General features: G+C 38.9%; 3 protein-coding genes and 1 long non-coding RNA gene across 8 annotated transcripts; 2 read left to right on the forward strand and 2 right to left on the reverse strand.

Moving 5' to 3' along the window:
- The first annotated feature begins 2,968 nt into the window (after nucleotides 1–2,968).
- LOC104802258 (F-box protein MAX2) lies at nucleotides 2,969–5,471 on the forward strand. The gene is made up of 2 exons (XM_010525765.2): nucleotides 2,969–3,964; nucleotides 4,201–5,471. Exons 1-2 carry the CDS (start codon nucleotides 3,071–3,073, stop codon nucleotides 5,380–5,382), a joined length of 2,076 nt encoding a protein of 691 aa, XP_010524067.1. The 5' UTR covers nucleotides 2,969–3,070; the 3' UTR covers nucleotides 5,383–5,471.
- Nucleotides 5,430–11,817, reverse strand: LOC104802257 (serine/threonine-protein kinase EDR1). Of its 4 annotated transcripts, none has more exons than XM_010525763.1 (18): nucleotides 11,556–11,817; nucleotides 10,615–10,640; nucleotides 10,242–10,511; nucleotides 9,882–10,085; nucleotides 9,203–9,391; nucleotides 8,799–9,058; nucleotides 8,565–8,684; nucleotides 8,282–8,371; nucleotides 8,049–8,144; nucleotides 7,839–7,931; nucleotides 7,398–7,518; nucleotides 6,964–7,255; nucleotides 6,762–6,885; nucleotides 6,646–6,665; nucleotides 6,406–6,562; nucleotides 6,012–6,303; nucleotides 5,862–5,934; nucleotides 5,430–5,772 (listed from the first exon to the last, which is right to left on the reverse strand). In XM_010525763.1, the coding sequence occupies exons 3-18, from the start codon at nucleotides 10,491–10,493 to the stop codon at nucleotides 5,690–5,692; spliced, it is 2,466 nt and encodes an 821-aa protein (XP_010524065.1). In that variant the 5' UTR covers nucleotides 10,494–10,511; nucleotides 10,615–10,640; nucleotides 11,556–11,817; the 3' UTR covers nucleotides 5,430–5,689. The 4 variants fall into 4 exon arrangements, with proteins under 4 accessions (XP_010524065.1, XP_010524064.1, XP_010524063.1 ...); XM_010525762.1 differs by having other exon boundaries at nucleotides 10,611–10,640; XM_010525761.1 differs by having other exon boundaries at nucleotides 10,242–10,640.
- A 3,073-nt stretch (nucleotides 11,818–14,890) lies between these two features.
- LOC104802260 lies at nucleotides 14,891–16,664 on the reverse strand. Of its 2 annotated transcripts, none has more exons than XM_010525766.2 (6): nucleotides 16,232–16,664; nucleotides 15,854–15,930; nucleotides 15,744–15,780; nucleotides 15,534–15,663; nucleotides 15,259–15,454; nucleotides 14,891–15,163 (listed from the first exon to the last, which is right to left on the reverse strand). In XM_010525766.2, the coding sequence occupies exons 1-6, from the start codon at nucleotides 16,446–16,448 to the stop codon at nucleotides 14,912–14,914; spliced, it is 909 nt and encodes a 302-aa protein (XP_010524068.1). In that variant the 5' UTR covers nucleotides 16,449–16,664; the 3' UTR covers nucleotides 14,891–14,911. The 2 variants fall into 2 exon arrangements, with proteins under 2 accessions (XP_010524068.1, XP_010524069.1); XM_010525767.2 differs by having other exon boundaries at nucleotides 15,854–15,959; nucleotides 16,232–16,319.
- LOC104802259 lies at nucleotides 14,962–15,534 on the forward strand. Its single transcript, XR_770008.2, has 3 exons — nucleotides 14,962–15,054; nucleotides 15,174–15,269; nucleotides 15,408–15,534. It is a non-coding gene; the product is annotated as an uncharacterized LOC104802259 (long non-coding RNA).
- Nucleotides 16,665–17,179: the final 515 nt, after the last annotated feature.

Consider the following 17,179-nt stretch of genomic DNA (forward strand, 5'->3'; position numbering starts at 1 on the left):
TTGCATATAATTCGATTTCCAGAAAAACCGACACGTGGCAGTTAGGAGAGCCACATGTCGAGTTGAAATGTTTTGTCGGAAAGTGTCCACGTCACCCGGAAGAGATGTGGAATTAAAGAAAGAATCGGGAAATAGAAAAAAAACGACATGCAAGCCAACGTCGAGAGACGGAGACAACACGGTGTACTTCTGGGGAATTGTACAAATGGTACAATACCATCACTTCACTTCACGTCGCTTATCTCCTTCCACGTCACTCCCATTTTGCACCACTTCCTTTTCTTTTTCCGGTTATTTTCATTTATTAATTTCAAACCCACGAAAAGATTATATTAACCTAATACATTAATTAAGACCTGAAAATCTTGATTTTAAAAAAAAAGATTAGAGAGATCTAAGAATTATGTGCATTGTAATCTTTTCGGGCCCCACGGGTGGGGAAAAGCTTAATCCCATTCCCATGCGAATCCACCATCGTGGTATTTATACAAAACCTCTTCTTGTATTGTTTATAATTGAAGTTAATCCTAAAATTTAAATATAATAATACAATTAGAGTAAACCGTAAACACTAGACATTTAGAGTACGCACTGATAATATTTATTATTTATAAAATATAAAAAAAATACTATATTTATTAATTCGTATATTTTAATTACATTTTTAGTAATAAAGAATTAATATTGTAAATATATTTAAAAATTATAAATTTATAAAACAAGTTATGAATAGTTTATATATTTTTTAATAAATTTTAATTTTTGTTCCAATCTATAAATTATTGATATTTTAATTTATGTTTTTCAAAATTAATATTAAAAAAAATATTTTCATACGCATTTATTTAATTTTTATCATTAATATTTGAATATTGATTTTTTTTTGTATTTTTTCTTTGGCAAATGGTGTGTGTTATTATTTAGGTCCAACAGAATTATCATATTATGTCCTTTTTTGTTACGTTAAACTTTTGCTTAGAGGATAGTTTTTCCTTTTTCGAATATCATGTGTTTCTAACAAATCAAATCATACGCATGTTAATAATATTTGCGCGATATGATCGAGTACTTCCTCTCCACGTGGCATTGGTGTGACCTTATTTCATGGCTTTGTAAAGTCATCTCGGTGGATTTTTTTTCATCCATATATATATATATATATAACTTTCCCCCTAGGTAAAATACCTTCCATTAAATTTTATCACACCAAAGTGTAAAAGGTTTAGTCACTTGATATAATAAAAATACATCTAGTAAATTATATTAGATTAATTAAAAAATCTCACTAGGGCCGGTCTATAGTCAAGCCTATATCACATCATATTTGACATAGGTTTCAAGGAAATACTACATTATATTAGATAATAATAATAATAATAATAAGATGGGTAGAGACGTGTGTCTAGTGTCTAGCACAATTACACACATACACTCATATATATATATATATATGATATGATTATTTACACATCTATATACACACATGCCTTTGCGTGTGAGAGACCGGCAAGATGAGGAAGCTACAAGATAATGTGTGCCCTACACATCCAATTGAATAAAGCACCAAAACTTCTTCAATTGAATTGCAAAGTCACTTACTACCATTACTTTAATGATGGTTCTCGATCGTGATTTATGTATCCACTTCGGTCCGTTTTATTTTATATACATATATGTATAGCTAAATTGGCGGCCATGTATACAATCATATATATGTATGTATATATATAATATAACATAATTATGTGTCCGCTCTCTTTAACTCCCCGAGCAAACAAAAGATGGGGTGTAGGGGCAAAGGGGTCTTTACACATAGTCTTGGGAGGGTCGATGCATGTATCTTAGGGACAAAGGTGCGTGCTCTTCTATCTCGGTGGAACATGGCGAGTAAGACTGATTATGACTATTTATTTATTTTTATTCATCACAAAAATTATTGGATTTATTCCCTTATCCCTTCACCTAATTTGGACCGCTTTCATATCCCCCCCCCCTCAATCTTCTTGTTTAATAATGTACCATATAGTATAAACAAGGGCACTTCGTGATAGTGTGTGTATATATATTGTTATATATATGAAATCACATACGACCGTGATATAATGATAAACACCGTGATTAATTAATACCATCGGAAGTGTATTTTCATCTCTAGTGGTTATATTCTACAAATTCGTCGATTTTTATAAATGTAAAATAAAATTGTATCACAACGCATCATATATGATGCAATTAGGGTTTCAACAATTAATGTAACGTATCTTATATTTCTGTGATTCTAGCATTAAAAACATATTGATAGTTTAATATTACCGGGCGATATAAGTTGGACAGAAAATTGCAATATTTCACTTTATGATATCTATAATTATATATACTCGTGCAGTCGTTCAAAAAAGATTTTCATAAGAAATCTGTGCTGGTAGAAAAAATAGTTTATTTGTTTTAATCTCTTTTAACCAAATAAAATTAATAAATATTTTTTCGGTTAAAAATAAAAAAAAACGCAGAAATTTGTTCCATATATAGTTACATATTTTTAAAATTAATTTAAATTGAAAATTTTATATAAACTTGTATTTGTTTTATATTTTATTTTTAGAAACTATTTTCAGTTATTTTTTATACTCAGCTTATATTTAGAAAATTATCCATAATATATTTATAGATGTTATTTGAATTTGATTTATAATTTAATATAGTTTTGTATACAATAATTCAAATGGCAACCCATATGCATAGACCTACCTAACAGGAGGTGACATTCAATTAGCCCCATCACCATTACTAAACACTTCGATAATAAATTTTCCAGTTAACCAAAAACGATTAACTTGATCATTCCAACTCCCCACATAATCTCATCGGTTTTTATTATACAGAAAATAAATAAATAAATATTTCATATTAACGGTAAGTAAAAATAAATAGATTTACATAATTATCTAAATAGATATAAGAAACAAAAAGGGAACAAAAGAAATCACGTGGCTCTCTCCTTCCACGACATTATCAACCTTCCTCTTCACCCACTCCACAGAAACCCTAAAGCTCCACCTTTCCCCCTCCCATGGCGTCCATCACCACCATCGGAGATCTCCCTGACGTCATCCTCTGCAACATCTCCGCCCTCGTCTCCGACTCACGAACCCGAAACTCCCTCTCCCTCGTCTCCCGCAAATTCCTCGCCCTCGAGAGGGCCACTCGCTTCTCCCTCACTCTCCGTGGCAACGCGCGTGACCTCTTCCTCGTCCCCGCCTGCTTTCGCTCCGTCTCTTCCCTCGATCTCTCCTTCCTCTCTCCATGGGGTCATTCCCTCCTGGCCTCCTCTCCCGCCGATCACCAGTCCCTCCTAGCTCGCCGCCTCCAAGCCTGTTTTCCCGTCGTCGAGAGCCTTGCCGTCTACTCTCGATCTCCGGCAACCCTCGACCTGTTGCTCCCTCACTGGCCCAAGCTCCGCCGCATCAAGCTCGTGCGGTGGCACCAACGCGCCGCCGGGATCCCACTGGGCGGTGATTTCGTCCCCATCTTCGAGCACTGTGGCTCGCTGGAGTCGCTGGATCTCTCCGCCTTCTACCACTGGACGGAGGATCTGCCTCCGGTCCTTCGCGCGTACCCCGACGTCTCCGCGAAGCTCACGCGCTTGGATCTCATGACGGCGTCCTTCACGGAGGGTTACAAATCGAGCGAGATCGCCGAAATCACCAAATCCTGCCCTAATCTGATGGATTTCCGAGTCGCCTGCACGTTTGATCCGAGGTACCTGGGGTTCGTCGGAGACGAGACCCTCTCCGCCGTCGCCACCAACTGCCCCAAGCTCACTCTCCTCCACATGGTGGATACGTCGTCTCTGTCGAACCCTAGAGCCGGTTTCGACGGCGGAGGAGACGCAAAGATCACGCCGGCGACGCTGGTGGAGGTTTTCTCAGCTCTTCCGGAAAATGGAGGGCGGAAAGAGAATGATGTGATGAGATATTATATCATCATTTAATACCTCGAACATAAGATCCTCTATCTGAGAGAAGTAGAGGTTAGCAGCCATCATTCTGGCTAATAAGCATACGTCTCTCGTAACTTCGGGAGTTACTCTCGGGTTTCCTGAAACACGTAATTCCAGAATAATTCAATAATCCGGACAATCGAGCAAGCAAAAGAAGGAGAAATCCGAAAAAATTGCAGATCGTTTCAGAGAAGAAATAGTACCATCACGATCACCGCCCATCCAATGCCTTAGAGGCCATGAACACGAAATGCAAAAAGCTAAGAGTACTGAAGCTGGGTCAGTTCCAAGACGTTTGCTCCGCCTTGGATTGGCGGCGGCTCGACGGCGTGGCCTTGTGCGGAAGGCTACGGTCATTGTCGATAAAGAATTCCGGCGACTTGAGCGACATGGGTCTCGTCGCGATCGGGAGAGGGTGTTGCAAGCTGGCTAAGTTCGAGGTTCAAGGATGCGATGATATAACAGTGAAGGGGCTTAGGACAATGGCTTCTCTGCTGAGCAAGACACTGTCCGATGTTAAAGTAGCTTGCTGTAAGAATCTGGATGCTGCTACTTCGTTGCGAGCTATGGAGCCGATCCGCGATCGGATTCGAAGACTGCACATCGATTGCATTTGGTCGGGATCCGAGGGGGGAGGAGCAAACGGGTTCGATCTAAACGAATCTTTCCGTGAAGAAGAAGAGGCGAGTGCGGCCAATGATGAGGAGAGGAGACAGAAGAGATGCAAGTACACATTGGATGGAGATCACTCGTTTTCAGGCAGCAATGACGACAACGGGATTTGGGAGAAACTGGAGTATCTGTCTCTATGGATCGGTGTCGGAAACCTTCTGACACCATTGCCAATGGTGGGGCTCGAAGACTGTCCGAACTTGGAAGAGATCAGGATCAAGATCGAGGGAGATTGCAGGGGAAGACACAAACCAGCAGAGCCAGAGTTTGGGTTGAGCTGTCTGGTCCAGTACCCGAAGCTCACGAAGATGCAGTTGGACTGCGGGGACACAGTCGGGTATGCCCTGACTGCACCGCCAATGCAGATGGACCTGAGCTTGTGGGAGAGGTTCTTCTTGACAGGGATCGGGAGCTTGAGCCTGAGCGAGCTCGATTACTGGCCGCCTCAGGACAGGGACGTTAACCAGAGGAGCCTGTCCCTTCCGGCGGTCGGATTACTACAAGAGTGTCTGACACTGAGGAAGCTCTTCATCCACGGGACTGCTCATGAACACTTCATGATGTTCTTTCCGAGGATACCTAACCTGAGGGATGTTCAGCTGAGGGAAGACTATTACCCGGCGCCCGAGAACGACATGAGCACCGAGATGAGAGTCGCTTCTTGTAGCCGCTTCGAAGACGCTTTGAACAGCCGATACATCGACGACTGAGATCTGTAAAAAAACTGTTAAAAGAGAGGATGGTAACCAACCAAATGTAACCTTTAATAGTTTGTATTATTATGATCTTATTATGTTTTCTTTTTGTTTTGTCACAAAGAAGTACAAGGAAAACATGATCCGCGGAGCTCTGTCCTCCGGGATCTGGGGAACCTGAAAGATGGTTCCTTTGTGTTGTTCGCCCCCACAAGGAAAGAAAAAAATGCCATTGTTATACAAACTCGGGAGGAAAATAGCCGAGAAAGCACGAAACTTCTGTACACAGAAAGGAACAGAGACGAGACGAGAGAGCGTTGAGTTAGCAGAGCGAATACTCGCAATCAAGCAGACGGGACAGAATCTCCTCGCAGCTCGGCCTTTCCTGCGGCTCTGCCCAACAATCTGCATCCACCCAAGAGAAAAAAAACCAGTTAGACCGACATAAAAAGGGTTTAGACAGGAGATGAATGACCAGTGACAGGAATAGAGACCAGAGATGAGCCTTCCGAGAGGCCCTTCAGGGACCTCGAGCCGGGATCCCTGGTGTGCGACCACATAAACGACCTGCAAAAATGATGGAAGAAGCCAGTTATATCACCATGCGTATAAGAAATCTTGCAATACGGAAAACGTATACATACTCTTTCTGGAGGTACGCCATCCCAGGGTTTGGAGAGAGTGCAAAGCTCCCACATGATGACGCCGAGGCTAAAGATGTCGGATTTTTCAGAGAAGGGTTCGTTGCGTATAAGTTCAGGAGCCATCCACTCGGGGGTTCCAGCTGCAGAGACGGTGTCCCTCACCGTTCCATCCGTCATTACTCTCGAGAGCCCGAAATCGCAGAGCTTGACAGTCCAGTGCTTGTTAACTAGGCAGTTTGCGCTTTTCAGGTCACGGTGGACTATCTTCATCCGGTGCATGCACATCAACCCCCTTTTTACCCAACATGACCGTAATTTTTTTTAATGAAGGCTTATTATTATAATTATTCATACAGAGAAATTTGGCAAATGGGTATTAAAGATGAAATAATACCTGCAAATGTCACGCAACATCTTGAGTTTCCTCCGCCAGCTTAGCTTCTTCTTTTGGCCACTCATATGGATCAAATAATAGAGGGATCCCATTTCCATGTACTCTGTCACCAGCGACAACCTCGGAGGCTTTGTGCATGCTCCCAGGAACAGTATCACTACAAAGAATTCAATAAGAATGTTTACATAATAATGGCTTTATAAACTAGAAAAACTTCAAGTAGATGAAGAGTAGTAGTACCATTAGGATGTCGAATACGGCTGCTCGTTTTCGGATGAACAAGAGAAGGCGACGGACAGTGTCAGAAGACAAGTTGAGACATATGAGAACCGAATGAAGGGAAAAAACGACAATACCTGAGAATGGATATCTCGTTGCAGAAATCCTCCATGTTCTCTGCTGTAAAGTCTTGCTCAAGGAACACCTTGATTGCGACTTCTGTTCCGTTCCAGACGCCGCGGAAAACTTCTCCAAAGAATCCTGCAAAGACAATTGCTTCACGTGAATTTGAAACACATACACTTGCATGTCTTTTTATAGTGAACAGTTGTTACTTACCGATCCCAACACGAGTTCCAACAGTCAGTTCGGAGAAGTCTATGCTCCATTCCTCATAAGGCAACAGGGGTTTATTCTGGAACATCGGAGATTCCAGCACTTCATTCCAAACGTTGTTGATATTGTGAACTGGAGGTTCCCTCCGTTCAGTTGAGTGGCTCCGGTGATTTTGCGGAGACGATGGCAGTGAAATTGCCTTCTGAGATTCTAGAAGTGGTTCCCTGGAATGAGAATATAATGTCGACCTTCCACCCGATACTTGGTCATGGGCATCAAGATGGAAACCAGATACCTATATATATATATATATATATAGACAAGACATCATATAACCAGAAACAAATTCCCACTTTTCACAAGCATATTAACCATATTCTAATCATTTTACAAGTGTTTTTTGTCCTCTTCATAAAACTAACTAAACAGTTACGTACCTTTTTATGGAGATCAGGGCTCCCAGTTCTGTCACCTGAAGAGTTGGGAAGTGAACCATCACCGCCTCCTTCTTTCATGAGGCGATTTTGTTTCAAGGCTTCATTCATTGCTCGTACTGCCCTGAAACAAATTAATAAAACTTTTAAGCAACATATATCAAAAGGTTAAAATTAGTTTGCTAGAGTTTATAAGGTGCCATATAGGGGATGCTCAAGATTATGCCTAAGATCCAAGAAAATAATGTTCTTTCTATGTCATGCTTTGGTATTTTTCCATAAAAGAGTCATACTGCCAATTAGTATATCCGTATATACATATATAATACTACAGCAGTTTATAGGAAATCGCAGCTGTATAATGGTAACTTTTGAGTATAGTAGAATTAGAGGAGAATACCCCGCGTGTGTGTGTAAAAAGTATCTAAAATACTAAACACACACCTTACGATGTCATCGCCAATCTCAGGAGTTATGCTAATGCTTCTCCTCCTTATTCTCTTAGCTTCTGCTTTTGGTGTTCCATCAGACTTATAGCTGCACATCAGCAATTTTTGAGTTTGCAACTTTGGACACCGTCATGAGTCATTAAGCCCAAAACAAATCAAAACACGGCTTGGAGTTTTTAAACAAACACATAAACGTACAACCAACCTTGATGTGGCAACATCATCGTTGAAATCTCGGACTGAGTTTCTATCGCCGCTTAGAATGGACCTTGTACGTGCTCTTAACGATGGATGCTCAGGACTGTCAAGGCAATGAAATTAAAGAATCCAACAAGTCAGAATTTTTTTTTTGGGAAAGTTAAACTATAAGCACTGAAACATAGTGGCTTCAGATGGCGTCTTGTACAAAGCACAAATTCCAACAGGGGTAAGAATAACCTTGAACTAGCAGTCTGCTGTTCTGCAATGACCCTTCTCCGGTTACGCCACCAAAATTCAGTAGCAATGTTGGGTTCACTCTTTGAGAAACTGAGGTAAGAAAAAGAAAAGGTTATTGCCATACTACATTCGAAGCATGTGTAATCCTAGGGTTTTATTACCAAGGAGAGAACTTAATGACATACAATCATAACACGAATTCCTTGGCTTTCAAAAAACAACAGATATATTTAAGTCCCGAGTGGTTGACAAACCATATGCAATCAAAGACAATGGTCATCACCTTAATTTCCTCTCTAATGCAGGGGCATGTCGTAATGCTATATTCCTAGATGATGGACCATATATATTTGGAGAACCTTCCAATTTCCTATGGAACTGAAAGTTTTCATGTTTTTCTGCACTGTAACACAACAAAAAGAATTCGAAACTTTGCAACCTAAAACATGAGAGTTTAAAAGAACAAAGAGTAAAATGTGGTAGGTGATGGACCATATATGCATATGAATATCCTGACCTTTCATGATCATTTTGCTCCGAGTAACCATAGAGGGGACTGTTTGGCTCCAAAGGTGAATCACAGGAGTCATTTTCTGCAGAATCACTCTCCCCAGCTGCTGAGATATGAGTCATAAAAATTGCTTTGGCTGACAGAGGAATAAGCTGACCAGGAAATCGCATAAGATCAACCAGCATATCTACAGAATTTAGCACAACCATAACAGACATATGTTTATATGAATCCGCACACTCAGCAGCGCCATCACTTGGCAAACCCTGATAAAACAAATCAACAGAAACACCAAATACATTAATGTAGTGGGCATGGAATTCGACATATAGGCCAAGATGAAATTACAATTACAATGAAAAATAGAAAGATATTGCTCGAGAACTGACCACATAACTAATGATACTTACCACTACAAGCCTACTTTCAAGGCCGACAGTATCTGCTAGAACTTTAAATAATATTGCTCGAGGACGACAAGAACCGTGCTTTATCTGTCCCAGGAGTTGAATGCCACGACTTTCAGAGGATTGGGAATTTTCATCTAGTGCAGCCTTTGCCGGACTATGCAGAGTTGTCCGTTTATAAACATCTACCACCTGACAGGAAAGCAGCAAAATTTTAATGAAGATTTCCCGGTAACCAAAAAGAGTGAAAATAATACATAAGAAAAATGCTCTTTTTTACAAACTATGATGCGTTACATGGAGTACAATAAATCCAACGATAACCGGCAAAAATGCAAGCAATCGCATTATAAATGTTTCCTAATCTACCTCTTTTTTCATAGTGAAACACAATGAACGAGTGAAATTACAAAGACAAAGCAAGAAACTTATTGTAGTCATTTTGAAATGTTACTAAGAAGTATTGCTAGCTTTGCAGTTTAGGAAAAGAATCCATCTGAAGATCCTGTGTCAATATAATAGTGGTCAATCTCAACAACCTTTTGATCATTTCACAAACAAACAACCTACGTTTCATTGCATGCCGCAAAAGGTTAGAAGCACAGACTGATCATATGCGAAAGCTTTTTGGAGAACAAATTTGGAAAGAAAAAAGCTTTAGCGATGATTTGACCATTCTTACCAGTCCAGCAATTTTTTTAATAATGGTAGCTGGATTTGAGTTTAATCCTCTGACGAGCGAAACAATCAACTGCTTTAGCATAAAAAGCTTTTTATCTTTCTGAAAATCCACAAGAACCACATCAGCCTTTAGACCTTCGTCACCCAAAGCATGAAGTTCGTCCAATGTAGGAATGGTATCAAAAAGCTGCTTCAGTCTTTTATCCTGCAGGACATCAAAGAACAGAATGAACAAATGATTCAACATTCATAGGTTACTGACTCAAATACGTCTCTCCACAATCCATGTTGTTTTAACATGTTTTATGCAGCTACCAGAAAATTATAGGACAAATCTAATATCAACATTAAGGTCGCTTACTGGAATGACAGAATAGAAGCCATTTGGAATCGGCTCAGAAAGCATTCCAGTACTCCAGAGGATATGTGATGCCTTATTAGATGTCAAGACATCTTGTTCACGATTTCTGGGTGAGTCTTTACTTGTCGATGTTTCTTCTTGTGACCCAAGAGAAATGGATCCGAATTTCTCCACAAATTCTGACTGCCACCAAGATGCATTTGATGGTCCATGTCCTGATGCCCCTGCCGCATCATCTTGCATCCCCTCCATTGCCTAGACCCTTGATGCCTAAAACCATATGAAACCCCCCTTACCCCCACAAAAAGCTGCGTCGAGAAAAGAAGGAAAACCTAGATACCAAATATTAAAGAAGCAGCCATCCTGTACCTACAGCTGCTAAGCCGGAGGTCAACTGACCTGCATAAACAAGAACAAAATGGTTAAGTAATTAAAGCTAAATCGTGTACTTACGAAAAAATGAAACAACATTCAAATAGATATATATGCTCGCACGAGTGCATGCATGGGGAAAAACGGTTTTCCTTTTTCGTCTCCACAACTCTTGCCAACAAAATGCAATCTAGATTAAAGTTTCAAGCTTTCATCAGAAATTCAGAATTTCTCAAGCCTAGCCGCAAAATATCTGCAACTGTTGAGCATTCAATGCCTCTGCGTCCAACAATAACATAGTAAATATGGGCCATAATAGAAAAGCAACATATGCGAATTGCATCAAATAGAAAAAGCAATCATCACACAGGATAAGGTCATTTCATTCTCCTTGAAGTTCTGGAAGAAACCCTTCAAAGGATCGAACTAAGGCCACCGGATTTGCCAATAAAGAAGCCGGATGCCTATAATGTATCTTTTCATCGACAAATACGGAAAAGAAGTAGACAGAGATATAGAGAGGACGAGATCATATGCATTCGAAGAACAAAAGAATTCACTCTCAAAATTCAGCTTGAAACCTACGTCAACGCAAAAAACTCTTGACAGGATCCTCAGTGAGAACCGCAAGCTAACTTGGATCGATTACATGATCCCAGATCATCAGCAACCCAATTCCGAAATCCCACACAAATCTCTTTCCGAATCACACTCCCAAACGAGGGGAATTGAATCCCGCGATCGCGTTCGATCTACCCAAAAACTCACTCGGCACACAAAATCGGTTCTAAAGCCAAACCCATCAACTTTAACCAATGAAGAAAACGTTTAACGCTAAACCCACCATCAAGATCGATCAAGAACACATAAAACAACCACAATTCAGGCAAATAGGAATGGATTCGGAGAGGACGAAACAACAATAAGGGTTTCACAAATCACCGCAGGCAGATCCACGCATTCGAACTCTGAACGGTTCCTGGATCAAACTCGAGCAATCCCCAATCAAGCTGCGGAGAAAACAACTCGATCGCACAGCGAGAATGCCCAAGAAACGTAGATCAAGGACGAACAGGAAAGATCTCTAAATGCACACACTCGACCATATTATGCGTGCGCATATGCGAAGAGAAGAGACGGCAGCAGAGAATTATGCGACGCGACTGGGACTTGGGGTTTTATAGTTTTTTTTATGATGTTGGAAAAAAATAAAAATAAAAAGACTTTGATGGGATTTTAGGAGTGTGAATGAAGAAGGGGAGAGCCGGAGAGGGGGGGGAGGGGGAGTCACGTGCGGGCCGATAGGTCACGTGTGAAAAGGAGAGTGGCCTCTCTCCGACAGCCAGCTGGCAACCCCGGTCGTCCGCGTGAATCACCACCGTGGCCATTTCTTTCTTAAGACAGCATCGTATTTATATATATATATATTTGGGTCAAAAATCGTATTTATATTTTGTTTTTTAATCAAATAAAAATATCTACAGCTATACGAGTATAGATATATGTAGAAAACTAAATAAGGTAAAAAAAAAATTGGGAAAGATTTATAATTTATATCTTATGCTTAAATTTCCGTTTCATGATACGATTAATACGTATTTCCTAAAAACAAAATACATAACAAAGCAATATACTACAAATTAATATTTTCATGCACGTAAAAACACTTATATAGGCGCAATTAATCATTTATTAATGAATCATATCTTTATTATTGTATATCCGTAACTCAACTAATTGGTAAAAGACGACGACCAAAACCCTTGATTTTTTAGGTTTTTAAACTTTATGAGTGGATTTATTTATGACGTAATCAGTTACTATTAATTATGGTATATAAAAGGTATAAAAAAGATATATTTATAGAAAAAAATCGCATTTGCCAAAGCAAAACTTAATTTATAGAAAGTCTTAAAGAGGGGTCCTCGGTTCTATGCACACAATTAAAGTAGACCACGTCAAGGTCAATAAGATTTGTATATAATAAAGGGTGCACGTGGAAATTTGTCATGGAATCTAATTCCTTTTCCTTTATAATATAAAGTCTTTTGGTCCACAACAATAATAATATATTAATAATAAGAAGAAGAATGATACTCCCTCTATTTTTAAATAATTATCGGTTTCATTTTTTTTATATTTTTAAAAGAATATAAAAAAGTCTTATACATCCTTACTTAATATAGGTTTAATGATAAAAACTATATTGTTATTAAAAATTTATTACAATTATACTAGTTTTAATTAAAGGGAAAATTAAAAATTATTTTAAAAATTATCTCGAAAAAGTAGAATGATATTTATTTAAAACAAAAATAATTATTTAAAATGTCAATTATTATGAAATAGGAGTAAAAATAAAAATTAAAACTTATAAATCATACATTTGCTATGCTAAGTTACATTAGATTCTTTAATTTTACTTTGATATGAGTTTCACCTATTTTATGGTAACATGACAGTGAATAAAATTAAACAAAAAGGAATGAAAGCGAGATGTAACCAAGAAAAGCATTAGATATTGTCGAACGAACAAAAATATATTCTTGGAATAATTGCACCAACAAGCAAGCAGCTAAAGAAAATGTAATCAACTTAATAATAAAAAATTGAAACTATATAATTATTATATCAAATAATCCCCCCATGTGTTGGGAAATTGAAAGGCGGATTTTAAAAAGCCCATTCGGAAGCATAAAAACAAAAAAATGAGAAAATAAAAAATGTTTTTTAAATAGGTTATATTATATGGTTAAATTTCTAACAAAAGAAAAATGTTCTACCACATATAACAGATCCATTAAATTAATTTTGTACGTTTTTGTATTTTGAACCTAATATAAATAATTTAAAAATAAATATTTTAAATAAAATAATAAATCTAATACAAAAACAGCCTAAACTAAAAAACCTAAAGGTCTCTCTACCGACTTAATCCCCATGATAATGACAAGCTAATCAAATTCTCGGCGACAACTTACACTTAAAAAAAAAAAAAAACAATTTTAGGAAAATGTGGGGTCCACGTCTCGCCATATGGCACCGACAGTTGAATTTCAAACGACGAAACCCTAACGTTAAGAAAAAAATATTCAAACGCCGAGTTCCCTCCAAAAAAACAAACGAAAGGGCGAATTAGATTCATGGCGTCGCCGGAGAATCTGGGAACTTCGGAGATCCACGTTGGAGAAATCAGAGCTTCGGTCATCGAATTGGGTTTCTAAGTTCTAAGTCGGATGTGGAGCGAATGACGGAGAGAATCGCGGAACACAGGGCAAATCTTCTCGAGCACTTCAGGAGCACATTGGCATTGATTCTCTCTGATCAGAGATTCGATTTGCCAAATTTCTGGAATGGGTCGATCCCTGGAGGAAAATCCGGCGAGCAAACCCTAGGTATACTGCTTTAGCAGTTTGAGTATGCATACAAGTGCGTTCCTTGCTCAACGAAACTGTTGTTACGAGCTCGTTACATGATCCTTGATTTCTCTCCAGTAGATGTATTGCTTTGTTTGATTAGTGTAGGTATACAACGTTCGATGGTTGCCTTTTCTTGGACGTCCGAGACGAAACGGAAGCTCTGCTGACTCCAACGACATGTTTTTCAACGACAAGAGAGTGATTCCTCTGTTGTCAAGGTGACTAGGGAAGAAGTTCTTCAACAGCAAGAAGGTTCCAGTGCCAATCAATTTGAAACACAAGAACTGGAAGGAGCAGATGGGATGTAAATCGTCCCCGAGAACAAAAAAACCAAACGGTGAAGTAGGTGATGCATAAGAAGAAAAGCAGATATGGGTTTGTTACTTGCTAAAGCCAAAGAAGGGAAAGAATGGGGGAGAGGAGTTCATCAACAGATTGAAGGAGAAGAGGAAGATCGGGCACAGATGAAAAGGATATGATCCATGGGAGTTGGTGTGATCCAGCATTCTCTTCTTTCTTCTGAGTGGTTTTGGTACTGATTATGATGTTTTGTTACCTAAGGCCTTGATTTGTTAAGCTTTGAAGAAGGAACATATCACATGTTTTTCTTTTTCGCCGTCTTTGGAGTAATCTGATCAAACATACCTTGTGAAGAAGCAAAAATTGTTTGTTTCTTGGGGGGGTTGTATTTGATCAATTTAAACTGAAGCAACCGAGTGTCTGATGCTGAGTCTAAGAGATATCTGCAAGATTTGGCCTGAAGGAAAAGTACTTACAGGATCTGATAAGTGGGTTTCATCAGATCCTGGCCAAGTACTCATCTCAAGAAAAGCCTTAAAAGCGCAGACATTATCTGTCCTTGAATACCAACAAAATCCCTTATGTCTCTATGTTGGATGTCATGTTCTGGTCCCCTGATGAAGTTGGGAATAGAGAAAGCACAAGCATTGTCTTAATATCTTCTCCAAGTTTTTGCTTCCTGCAGCTTCCAAAAGCTTGGCATAAGCTTAGTCCTAACTCAGGTAACAGATTCCCTTCTCTAGATATTATTTTCGCTTGTTTTATCACCTCTAGTTCTTCCGAGAGTTGAGCTTTGTCTCTGCGTCTCTTCTCACCGGTTGTCTTTTTTATCTGCATAAAGAAGGGAAGAAAAGAACCAAATTGGAATTGCCCTTCGTTGTTTTAGCCGAAGCAAAAGAAGAGAGAGAGAGAGAGAGAGAGCTTACCTCGAGCAAAGGTAGAGTCTTGCACTCTGAGTCGTCTCCATCACAGCTTCTGGAGACGGGTCTCCATTGATTACCATTGAACCCACTACACAAGCCAGAAGGTTGCACAAGACGGTTAACACCAAGATCTGCTAATACTCCTTTTGCAGGGTTTACCATCAGGAGTTCCTGATTGCCAGATCGCAGCTCAAGTTCCCTATGGAGAAAGATGTCAACTTTTCGCAACAATGGAGCATTTAGAAACTTGTGGGCATCTGACTTGTGGAGTGAGTTACCTTGTAAGAATGGCTTCCGAGTTGTAAACATGTCTGAATTCTCCATATGGTATGTATCCATAGTTGAGCATTTCCAATAAAGAACCACTTTTCCTCATAGTTTTCCCATTGATCATACCCGGACGGGCAGCTGATCAAAATTACAAGAAAAAACATTATGTTCAATGCCGAGTGAAGTTGGCACAGGTTGAAGAAATGTATGGAACTTACCATTGCTGGACTCGTCGAGCTTTTTGCTCCGGTACATCTGAAATCAGAATGTGATAAAACGTCAAACAGAGGAAGAAGAGAGAAGAGACGATGACAGATTTGTCTGTTACCTGTAAATGACTCTTCACATGTGCAATGCTTAACCCTTTCAGATTCATCAACCCTAGAACCAGTTTTGGCGTAGCTTCTGCAACCTCCATAGCAAATCCAAGCATTCTAATATTAAAAACATAATTACATAATATCACATTTTCCATACAAGCATATCTATATTTTGTACAAGTTCATATATGATTTGAGCAAATGAACAAAACTGATAGCCGCAGCAATAAGCCAATAAGCATTTCTTTGTTCTGAAACATGGAAACCCTCGTAAATGTTCTAACATATGCAATGTTTTCATGAATTTCCTGGACAAAATCCCGATGAACTCGAAAGATCAACAATATAGCATGGGGAAAATGGGGAAGAGAGGGAGATAATTGTACTGTGAGGGCCGCCGAGGCGTTCAACAGCGTGGACGAAGGCGAGATGAAGAGAAGGAGTCCACCTTAACCGAGGCATACTCGACCGTACATACTGTCTCACCGTACTTGTTCTCCCTTCCTCGTTATCATTACCGCACGACGGCCATGTCTGATCCTCTTCTTCTTCTTCTTCTTCGCCGTTTTCCACTGCTTCTCTGTTGAGGTCAAACGTGGCCATCTCCGACGTAGATCCCTACTTTGCAGCAGTTTGTGTTCTAGTCTGACAGGTTTGTTTGTAAAAACCAAAGTGGTTTCTTCTATAAGATCATTGACATTTTTTTTTGTCAAGAAAACTGTTTTTTTTTCTTGCTTCTGTTTTCTCTGCTTTAGTTATAACTTCTGGAGAATAGTAACTTGATCCACTTTTAATTGATCTCTCTTGTGTCCCTCACATTCTTTATGCATTATATATATATATATATATAGATATGTATGTGTAGAGAGAGAGAACTAGAACAAAGAATTTTAGTAGCATTCACAAAAATGTTCAATTGAACTATATATATATATATGTGGAATTGTATTATTATTTTCTTTTTTTATAAAACACACACATATATATTGAAAATTATGTGTGGGTTTGTGTATGTAATAATGTATAGGTATGATCGTAGGCATAGATATATATGTATATGTACTCGTGTATCTGTTAGTCTTTTTATGGAATGGTGCCCATTTGTTTTTTGGTCTTTGCTTGATTTTCGTTAGCGTACCGAAATGTGTCTCTTTGTTCTTCTAATTGATGATAAAGACATGTAAACTTACTTCCTTCATTATAAAAACAATCTCCTTATTTCGCATTTTCGCTTTAAAAAAGGAAAATAATGGGTTGAAATGAAGATATATGTATAGCTACAGATACGTATTAATTACAGATTTGTCTAACCATTTTTATTATGCATAAAATGC

This window comes from Tarenaya hassleriana, unplaced genomic scaffold, assembly GCF_000463585.1.
Source record: "Tarenaya hassleriana unplaced genomic scaffold, ASM46358v1 Cleome8, whole genome shotgun sequence".
In the NCBI taxonomy this organism is placed as follows: Eukaryota; Viridiplantae; Streptophyta; class Magnoliopsida; order Brassicales; family Cleomaceae; genus Tarenaya; species Tarenaya hassleriana.

Bases quoted from the DNA above. Each gene is read 5' to 3' on its own strand.
- LOC104802257 (XM_010525763.1), bottom strand. From the start codon at position 10,493: ATGGAGGGGATGCAAGATGATGCGGCAGGGGCATCAGGACATGGACCA. The intron at 7,519-7,838 runs GTGTGTGTTTAG...AATTTGTTTCAG, and splicing joins ATTGGCGATGACATCGTAAG to GGCAGTACGAGCAATGAATG. The intron at 5,773-5,861 runs GTCTCTATTCCT...GGGTGGATGCAG, and splicing joins TCTCGGAAGGCTCATCTCTG to ATTGTTGGGCAGAGCCGCAG.
- LOC104802260 (XM_010525766.2), bottom strand. From the start codon at position 16,448: ATGGCCACGTTTGACCTCAACAGAGAAGCAGTGGAAAACGGCGAAGAA. The intron at 15,931-16,231 runs GTACAATTATCT...TGGAGGTTGCAG, and splicing joins ACGCCTCGGCGGCCCTCACA to AAGCTACGCCAAAACTGGTT. The intron at 15,455-15,533 runs GTAACTCACTCC...CTTTCTCCATAG, and splicing joins TCGGAAGCCATTCTTACAAG to GGAACTTGAGCTGCGATCTG.
- LOC104802258 (XM_010525765.2), top strand. From the start codon at position 3,071: ATGGCGTCCATCACCACCATCGGAGATCTCCCTGACGTCATCCTCTGC. The intron at 3,965-4,200 runs GTGATGAGATAT...GAGAAGAAATAG, and splicing joins GAGGGCGGAAAGAGAATGAT to TACCATCACGATCACCGCCC.